Source organism: Eriocheir sinensis, chromosome 70 (assembly GCF_024679095.1).
Source record: "Eriocheir sinensis breed Jianghai 21 chromosome 70, ASM2467909v1, whole genome shotgun sequence".
NCBI lineage: Eukaryota > Metazoa > Arthropoda > Malacostraca > Decapoda > Varunidae > Eriocheir > Eriocheir sinensis.
Window position 1 is genome coordinate 424255 of NC_066578.1, and position 10032 is coordinate 434286.

The window sequence follows — 10032 nt, forward strand, 5'->3', positions numbered from 1 at the left end:
GGGGGGTGCCGGTACCTTGAAAGAATAAGTCATTGCATTAACACATCTCTTACAAACCAGGTAGTAATGTCCACCATGCTGGGAGGAGGACAGCGCTAAGTGACGGCACCCAACTCTGTGTGTGTGTCCTGACGTCCACCGCTGGTGCTGAAGTGAGGGTCTGAGGTGGGCAGCACAGGGCCAGAAGACAGCACCCGACTCTGTGCGTGTGTGTCCTGACGTCCACCACTGGTGCTGAAGTGAGGGTCTGAGGTGGGCAGCACAGGGCCAGAAGACAGCACCCGACTCTGTGTGTGTGTGTCCTGACGTCCACCGCTGGTGCTGGTGCTGAAGTGAGGGTCTGAGGTGGGCAGCACAGGGCCAGAAGACAGCACCTGACTCTGTGTGTGTGTGTCCTGACGTCCACCGCTGGTGCTGAAGTGAGGGTCTGAGGTGGGCAGCACAGGGCCAGAAGACAGCACCTGACTCTGTGTGTGTGTGTCCTGACGTCCACCGCTGGTGCTGGTGCTGAAGTGAGGGTCTGAGACACTTGCTGTGCTCAGCACTCACTGTCCTTGCTCCTTGGTGCATCCTTCCCTTCACCTGCTTGCTTGGTCCCTGAGTAGCGGTGAGGAAGACTTGCTGCCCCCTCGGCTGCAAGGCCGGGCAGCAGCCTGAGTGGCCAGGAGCAGCAGAGCAGACTGCCACTGGTGTGAGGATCAGGGGCGATCAGAAGAACCACCACCACCACCACCCTGCTGCTGCTGCCTTCTCCAGCCATAAGGAAAGGGAAAGTTTGAGTGGAAGGACTGTGAGGCAGTTTGGGACTGAGAGCAAGTTCATCAGACACAGCCTTGCACACACTGCTGAGGGAAAGCATGAGTATCAGGAGTGTGAGGAAAGACTCCCTGGGAAGGGTGACCTCAACAAAAGCACCCACGCACTCGGGTGAAAGAAATCATGAATCTCAAGGTTGTAGGAAAAGATTGGGTGGGAAGGATCACCTCAACACACACACCCTTACACACACTGGAGGAAAAAAACATGGATGTGAAGTTTGTGGGAAAAGTTTCCATCTGAAGGGTGACCTCAAGAGACACACCCTTACACACACTGGTGAAAGAAACCATAAATGTGAAGTTTGTGGGAAAAGATTCACTCTGAAGGGTAACCTCAAGAAACACACCCTTACACACACTGGTGAAAGAAACCATAAATGTGAAGTTTGTGGGAAAAGATTCACTCTGAAGGGTAACCTCAAGAAACACACCCTTACACACACTGGTGAAAGGAACCATAAATGTGAAGTTTGTGGGAAAAGATTTAATCGGAAGGATAGCCTCCAGACACACACCCTTACACACACTGGTGAAAGAAACCATAACTGTGAAGTTTGTGGGAAAAGCTTCACTCTGAAAGGTGACCTCAAGAAACACACCCTTACACACACTGGTGAAAGGAACCATAAATGTGAAGTTTGTGGGAAAAGCTTCACTCTGAAAGGTGACCTCAAGAAACACACCCTTACACACACTGGTGAAAGGAACCATAAATGTGAAGTTTGTGGGAAAAGATTCACTGAGAAGGGTCACCTCCAGACACACACCCTTACACACACTGGTGAAAAAAACCATGAGTGTGAAGTTTGTGGGAAAAGATTCCTTGTGAAGTCATGGCTGAAGAGACATGGCATAAGACACTGTGGCCACAAAGGGTTCCAGTGTGATGCTTGTGGCAAGCGATTTATGACAAGAGGTGAGATTGCGAGACACGTGAAGATTCACCTCTGAGGTGTTGTGTTGTGCTGCTGTGTGTGGGAGAGAGCAGGTGCTGGATGGGGCGTTGTCTTGCATGGAGAACAGAACACATGGCCCAGATAGGGAATCAAAGGCAGGTTGCAGAGTGTCTGCAATTTTGAAAATTTAAGAAGAAAGTGTGTGTGTGTGTGTGTTTACCTAGTTGTAATTTTACAAGGCCTGGGCTTACGCTCGTGTGGTCCCGTCTCCATATCTGTATTTGTCCAGCTTTTCCTTAAAGTTGTGCACACTCTTTGCTGATACTACATCCTCACTTAGTCTGTTCCAAACCTCTATGTTTCTTTGCAGGAAGCTATATTTTTTTACGTCTCAAGTATCTTCCTTTTCTCAATTTATTACTGTGTCCTCGTGTGTTGCTGGTGTTTTTTCCTTCTCTTCGTAGCAACTCCACATTATCTGCTTCTTCCATTTTATTCCACAATTTGTAAATTAGTATTAGGTCTCCCCTTTCTCTTTGTTCCAGTGTTGGCAGGTCCATTTCCTTTAACCTTTCTTCATACGACAATCCCTCCAGTTCTGGAACCATCTTTGTTGCCATCCTTTGTATTCTTTCTAGTTTTTTCTCGTGTTTCTTCTCATGCGGAGACCACACAGTTTCTGCATATTCCAGCTTTGGTCTAATCATAGTGGTAATCATCTTTTTCATCATATCTTTATCCATGTAGTGGAATGCTATTCCTATATATCTCACCATTCTATACATATCTCAGAATATCATATTTACATGACTCTCTGACTTGATTATTTTGTATTATCACTCCCAGATCTCTCTTCTTGAACTTTTAATATTTCTCCATCTCCCATTCTACATGTCCATTTTGGTCTCCCTTCACTCTTTCCCATTTCCATTACATGACATTTCTTCACATTGAATTTCGTCTCCCATTTCTTACTCCAGTCCCAAATCTTATTCACGTCCTCTTGCAGAATTTCAGTCTTTACTATTTCTTATGTGTCTCAGCAGTTTTGCATCGTCTGCAAACAAGCTCATGTAACTCTTTACTTTCTTCGGCATGTCATTTATATATACTAGGAAAAGTATTGGTGACAGTACTGATCCATGGGGCACTTCACTATCTACATTTCTCCATTCCGATTTCATGTCCTTTACCACTGTTCTCATTTCTCTTCCCTTTAAGTAACTTTACAACCAGTTTTTCATTTTCCCTTTCAGTCCTCCTCTATTTTCCAGCTTCCATAATAGTCTTGCATGTGGATTTTTGTTGAAAACCTTCTTCAAGTCCAAATACATGCAACCTACCCACCCGTCCCTCTCCTGTGTTATGTCCGTCACTCTCGAGTAAAAGCTCAATAAGTTAGTTACACATGAACGCCCTTGTCTAAAGCCATACTTTTTTTTCTGTAATTATATTGTTTTACATTTGTTTGTGTGTGTGTGTGTGTGTGTGTGTGTGTGTGTGTGTGTGTGTGTGTGTGTGTGTGTGTGTGTGTGTGTTACTTGCACCCACACCAGGGGTTGGTGGCCTGGTTTGCCTGACACCATGCTAGGTGTGGAGCTCCTCCCCAGGCACTGTTGGCAAAGTGTTCTGGGTCTGGGTGTGCCTGGCAAGGGCCATTACTTGAAATGTTTGGGCCAGACACGGGAAGGTTTTGTTCCTCTCCATCCCACACTTCTTTTTACATTTGTTTCCCATGATTGTTGTCTCCTTGGCTGTGTCTTCTGGGGTGGAAGTGTTGCCCTGCCCTTCAGCCTGTTCATACATGGCTGTCTGTCTATAGTTTCTTCCATGAATAAGACAAAGTCGGCAGGAGCACATGTGTGCCGGCATGTTCTTCACATCAGCATTTCACATTCCAAGTCCCCGCGCTGAGTCACGTGGTGTGTTCGTGCGTCTGGCACAAGGAGACTCTAATATAGCCTCCTTGGTCTGGCAGCAACCCGGCCATTTAGCGGGTATCAGACTCATTATATATGTATATTTTTATTACAAAAAACAGGTGATGTCACTTCTGACTTTGTGAGCTCTCATGTTTATCCATTTCCCTATGTTTCATGGAGGCATAACTTGCATTATTACGTTCACTTTGACTGGGGCCAGAGCTGTTGTGAGTGTCTGTTAAGCTGGAAACTCCCTCCTTTGTGTGAATCATGAGCCACAGAAATGTTACCAGTGTATTTACCTAGTTGTATTTACCTAGTTGTATTTATCTACTTGTAATTTTACAGGGCCTGGGCTTACGCTCGTGTGGTCCCGTCTCCGTATCTATAATTATCCAACTTTTCCTTGAAACTTTGCACACTCTTCGCCGATACTATTTCTTCACTTAGTCTGTTCCAAACCTCTATATTTCTTTGTGGGAAGCTATATTTCTTTGTCTCTTGAGCATCTTCCCTTCCTCAACTTTTTACTATGTCCTCTAGTATTCCTGCTGGAAGGTTCTTCTCTTAGCAATTTCTCGTTATCTACTTCTTCCATGTTACTCAATAGCCTATATATTTGTATTAGGTCTCCTCTTTCTCTTCTTTGTTCTAGTGTTGGCAAGTCCATTTCCTTTAGTCTCTCTTCATATGTCAGTCCCTCCAGTTCTGGAACCATTTTTGTTGCCATCCTCTGTATTCTTTCTAGTTTTATTATGTGTTTCTTCATATATGGAGACCACACTGTTTCTGCGTATTCTAGTTTAGGTCTGATCATAGTAGTTATTAATTTTCCATCATTTCTTTGTCCATGTAGTGGAATGCTATGCCTATATTTCTCACCATGTTATATGTATCACCAAAGATCTGATTTATATGACTTCCTGGTTGCATATAATCTTGCATTATTACTCCCAGGTCTCTCTCTTCATTTACTTTCTTTAATATTTCACGATCTCCCATTTTATATGTCCATTTTGGTCTTTCTACACTTTTTCCCATTTCCATAACATGACATTTCTTCACGTTGAATTTCATCTCCCATTTCTGACTCCATTTCCAAATCTTGTTTAGGTCTTCTTGCAGCTCCTTGCAGTCTTCACTGTTTCTTATATGTCTTTGCAGTTTAGCATCATCAGCGAACAGGCTCATGTAGCTGTTTATTCCCTCTGGCATATCATTAATATAGACTAGGAAGAGTACTGGTGCTAAAACCGACCCCTGGGGCACTCCACTTTCCACCGTTCTCCATTCCAATCTAGTGTCCTTAACCATGGTTCTCATCTCTCTTCCTCTTAACCCGCAAACTGCTGTACGCCTTCTGGGCGGCTGAGCGGTAAGCTACTGTAAGCCTTCTGGAAGCGGGCTTTTCAAACAGGCGCCAAAAAGTTTCCGCCGCGGCTTCAGATACTGCCAGAAAAACATTTTTGTGATAGAAAAATCTAAGAAATATGCAGGATACAACACATTTCGAGCTACAGATATGTGTATTGTAATATTTATGACACGTTTATGTAACTTAGATATCATTTATTGAAGGTCAATCTCTCGCTGATATAGCCGCACTAGGCGACGCACTCAGAATCTCAGTCCCGCAGCTTACGGGTTAAGTAGCTTTCCATCCAGCACTCCATTTTCCCTCTCAATCCTCCTTTATTTTCTAGTTTCCACAGCAGTCTTGAATGTGGAACTTTGTCAAATGCCTTCATTAAGTCTAGGTAAGTGCAATCCACCCATCCGTCTCTTTCCTGTAATTTGTCCGTCACTCTTGAGTAAAAGCTCAGCAAGTTTGTCACACATGAGCGGCCTTTCCTAAACCCATATTGATTGTTTGTGATTAGATTATGTTCTTGAAATCTCATCCATTGTTCTTTTATTAATTTCTCACATATTTTGCATACTACACTGGTCAGAGACACCGGTCTGTAATTTAGGGGTTCTTCCTTTTTTCCACTTTTGTATATAGGTACCACTTCTGCCCTCTTCCACTCCCTAGGCACTGTGCCCGTTTTAATTGAGCACCTAATGATGTCATATATCGGGCCAACTAGCTCATTTCTGCACTCTTTAAGTATAAAACCTGAAACTCCATCCGGTCCCACGGCCTTCCCTTCTTCCAATTCCCCCAATAGTTTTTTTATCTCCTCTTTATCTATTTTGACCTCTTCCATATATACATCTAAGTTGTTTTCTTGTGGTTCATTAAATAATGATTCTTTGGTAAACGCTTGCTGGAATTTTTTGTTAAATAATTCCGCCATGCCTTTGGGATCCTCGATCTCTACATTCTCTTACGTCAGTCTTTCAATTGTTTCTCTTGATTTAATTTTTCCATTTATAAATCTATAAAATAGTTTAGGTTGTTCTTTACACTTTTCCACAATATCCTTTTCATATCGTTTCTCTTCTTCCTTTCTCACTTTCACGTACTCATTTCTCTATGCATTAAAGTCTTCTCCGTTTCTTTGATTTTTGTTTCTTTTTAATCTTGACCACACTTTGTCTCTCTTTTCTTTTGCCTCTGCACATCTTGCATTAAACCAGTCCTTTTTAGCCCTCTCCCTCGGTCTGCATTTTGGTACGAACTTCATAACACCTGTGTTGTACGCCCTCATGAAAATATCATATTTTCCTTGAACTTCGCTTGTACTCATTAACTCTTTCCAATCCATTTCACCAAAAAACTTCTTGAGGTTTTCCACCCCTGCTTTCCTATAGTTTAATTTATCACTTCTATAAGTCTCGTCTTGTTCCCTTCCTCCCTCCTCCATTTCCATCTCTATGAGCATGTGATCACTTTCTCCCAGGGGGCAATCATACCTCAGTTCATCCTTCACGTGAATTTCTCTTGTCAACACCAAATCCAGTCTTGCCGGTTCATCGTCTCTTCTATATCTAGTGCTTTCCTTCACCCTTTGTATCACCAAATTTTCCATCATTAAATTCAAGAATCTATTCCCCCATGCCACATCACTACCATTGCTCTCAAACCTCTCCCAGTCAACCTCTTTGCAATTGAAATCGCCAACTAGTATTACTCCTTTGTTTGCCTTAAGTAATCTCCTCACACACTGTATGGTGTCATCAGTCATGTTTTCATAATCTTCTTTACTCCATGATGTAGTTTTTGGTGGTACATATGTTACTGCAATCGTCATCCTTTCTCTGTTCTTGTTTTCCAAGCTTACACTCACTATCTCTGCTTTTCCCTCTCCATATTCTATTGATTTTACTAATAACTCTTTCTTTATCATTATCACCACTCCTCCTCTGCCTTTGCCCATTCTATCCTTCCTCCACACATTGTATCTTCCATCTAACTCAATTTGGATGTTTTCTTTTAGTTTAGTTTCAGTTAGGCAAACTATCATGGGATCCCTCTCTCTTAGATAATCTTGCAGCTCTATTTTACTAGAGATCAACCCATCTACGTTTGTGTACATTATTCTTATTCCCCTCTCTGTATCTTTCTTATCTAGTTTTCGCTCCCCTTTCTCTTCTCCCTTATGAACCATTTCTTGATTCGATCCCCCGAAATTCTCCAAAAAAATGCTTCTTTTTCTTCCTCAGATCTTGCGTTATTTTTTACTTTTGTCTCTGCCAGTAATTCATTCTATTTCATCCTTTCTTCTTCATTTCTATTTTTCTTTATATATATATCCTTACATCCTTCCGTTTTTTTTAGTTTAGTTGTTCTAGATAGTATGTCTTCGGCTGCCATTTGTGATTTTAGTTTTAACTTAACTGGTCTAGTTTTCCCTTCAATAAATGGACCCATTCTATAAATCTCGTCTACTTCCTCCTCGATACTCTGCCTTTCTGCATCATTTAGGTTCTTGAGCAGGTCTTTGACTGATTTCAGTTCCTCTTTATCCCTTTTTGGTTTATATGTTATATGTTGAAAGACGGGGAAGCTGTGAAAGAGAGATAGATGGAGAGAATATTTCAAAAACTTAATGAATTTTGAGGGTGGACGTCCAGCAGCTGTAACAGCAGCAGTTTTGAGTAGAGGTAGAGGAGTATATAAAGAAAGAAGTATAACATATGAAGAAGTAAATCAGGCAATAAAAAGATTAAAAAATGGAAAGGCAGCAGGAATTGATGGAATCACAGCAGAAATGTTGAAGTGTGGAGGAGATGTAGTTGTTAAATGGATGGTCAAGATATGTGAAGTAGCATGGGGGGGGGGGGCAACAGACTGGACGAAAGCCGTCATTGTCCCAGTTTACAAGGGGAAGGGCAGGAGAGGAGAATGTGGGAGATATAGAGGTATAAGTCTCCTGAGTATTCCCGGAAAGGTATATGGAAAAGTCATAATAGAGAGGGTGCAAAGACTTACAGAAGAGAAAATCTGTGAAGAACAAGGAGGCTTCAGGAAAGGAAGGGGATGTGTGGATCAGATATTTGCCTTCAGGATGGTAATAGAAAAAATAATAGCAAAAGGGAAGAAACTATACGCTGGCTTCATGGATTTGGAAAAAGCTTATGACAGAGTCGATTCGATTGCATTGTGGGATGTTTTAAAGATTTATGGTGTGGGAGGAAAACTGCTTAGTGCAATAGTCTTTCTATGAAGATGCATCTGCATGTGTCAAAATTACTGGAGAAACAAGTGAACATTTTGAGATAAAAATGGGCTTAAGACAAGGGTGCGTCATGTCACCATGGTTATTCAATATTTATATGGATGGTGTTATTAGAGAAATTACAGGCAAAGTTGAAGAAGTTGGAGTAAGACTGTTCGATGAGGGAAGGAAGTGGGTACTGAATTCGATACTGTTTGCTGATGACACGGTGCTCATTGCAGAAAATGAAAGTGACCTACAGAATGTGGTCAGTGTTTTTGATAGTGTCTGTAATAGGAGAAAGCTGAAAGTAAATGTCAACAAAAGTAAAGTGATGGTTTGTGAGCGAAGTAGAAGTGAGTTTGTAGATTTTGTATGCCCATATAAAGTGGGAATTAAATGTGAAAAAGAATGCAAAATAGTTTTGAATGGTGAAGAAATGGAGGAGGTCAATGAGTTTAAGTACCTTGGATCAGCTATGTGTAAGTATGGTGGTACGGAGGGAGAGATAAGAGAAAGGGCATTGCAATTTTTTTTTTACGTCGTTGCCTGTTGCGCCGGCAGGCATCTTCCTGGTGGGGCCTGATGGTCGGCCCAAGGCTTCTTCCAGGTGGAGCCTGATGGTCGGCCCAGCCCGTTCTGGCGCAGGCGAGTGTTTATAGTGGCGCCATCTTGCATTGGCTCATGCTGCCCCCCGGAACTCGTTCTTGATTCGCTTGGACGGCTTCCTCTAGAGTCCGGGTTGATGGGTGGTCTTCAGGACAGCATGTGGGTAGTTTTAAGCCACTCGGCAGTGACTGAAAAATCCGAGTGGTAGCGTGGGGATTCGAACCCGCGTCGTCCATCACGCGGTGAATGTGGGCCCAGTACGCTACCATTTCGGCCACCGCCTAGGATCAGTTATGTGTAAGCATGGTGGTATGGAGGGTGAGATAAGAGAAAGGGCATTGCAAGGAAGAAGGGTGGTAGGGTCTTTGGGACGAATCATGAATGGCAGAAGTGTGAGCATGGAGGTAGAGAGGGATTTGAGAAATACAATAATAGTACCAACCCTCACATATGCAAGTGAAACGTGGGCCTGGAATGAAAGTCAGAGGTCTAGAGTGCAGGCAGTGGAAATGAGTTATTTGATGAGTGCTTGTGGTGTGAGTAGAATGGATGGAATGAGTAATGAAAGTGTGTACGAGCGTTTTGGAATGTGTCACAGGGGTGAAGGGAAGAAGTGTGGAGTGGTGTAAGAAGTGAAGCGACAGACTTTAAAGTGGTCTGGACTCTGGCCACATGGAGCAAATGGAGGATAGTAAGATGACCAGAAGGGTGTATGTGAGTGAGATAGAGGGAGGGAACGCTAGAGGACGACCTCTAGTGAAATGGAGGGATAGGGTGCAAGAGTACGTTAGGGAGAGGGGGGAAAGATCTTTGAGAAACTTTGAGCAGGCAAGGAGGGAGTGTCTGGATCGAGAAAGTTGGAAGCTCTTCTGCCGTGGCCATCCCCTGGTGGGAGCTCCAAGAAGCAGGTGTCGATGAAATGATGATGATGATGGATACTATTGGGAAGTAAGCAAGTGTTGTTGTGTCTCGGATGTTGTTGTACTACCTATCTGTCCCTCATGCACCTTATAAATGCTGGAAGCTACGTGAGGTGGAGCTGGAGACTGCCGTCAGAGCATTTCGTATTTGGCGCCTGAACGAGGCACTATGTAGCTACTGTACAATTACAATGTTTACATGACTCATTTGTTACATTTATAGATTTATAGCTTTAGATGGTGTATGGTGGCTTGAATGGGGG

At 43.0% G+C, this 10032-nt stretch overlaps 1 protein-coding gene across 1 annotated transcript; it reads left to right on the plus strand.

Moving 5' to 3' along the window:
* Nucleotides 1–108: 108 nt before the first annotated feature.
* Nucleotides 109–3028, plus strand: LOC126988693 (oocyte zinc finger protein XlCOF26-like). The gene is made up of 2 exons (XM_050847051.1): nt 109–345; nt 526–3028. Exon 2 carries the CDS (start codon nt 858–860, stop codon nt 1767–1769), a length of 912 nt encoding a protein of 303 aa, XP_050703008.1. The 5' UTR covers nt 109–345; nt 526–857; the 3' UTR covers nt 1770–3028.
* Nucleotides 3029–10032: the final 7004 nt, after the last annotated feature.

Bases quoted from the DNA above. Each gene is read 5' to 3' on its own strand.
- LOC126988693 (XM_050847051.1), top strand. From the start codon at position 858: ATGAGTATCAGGAGTGTGAGGAAAGACTCCCTGGGAAGGGTGACCTCA.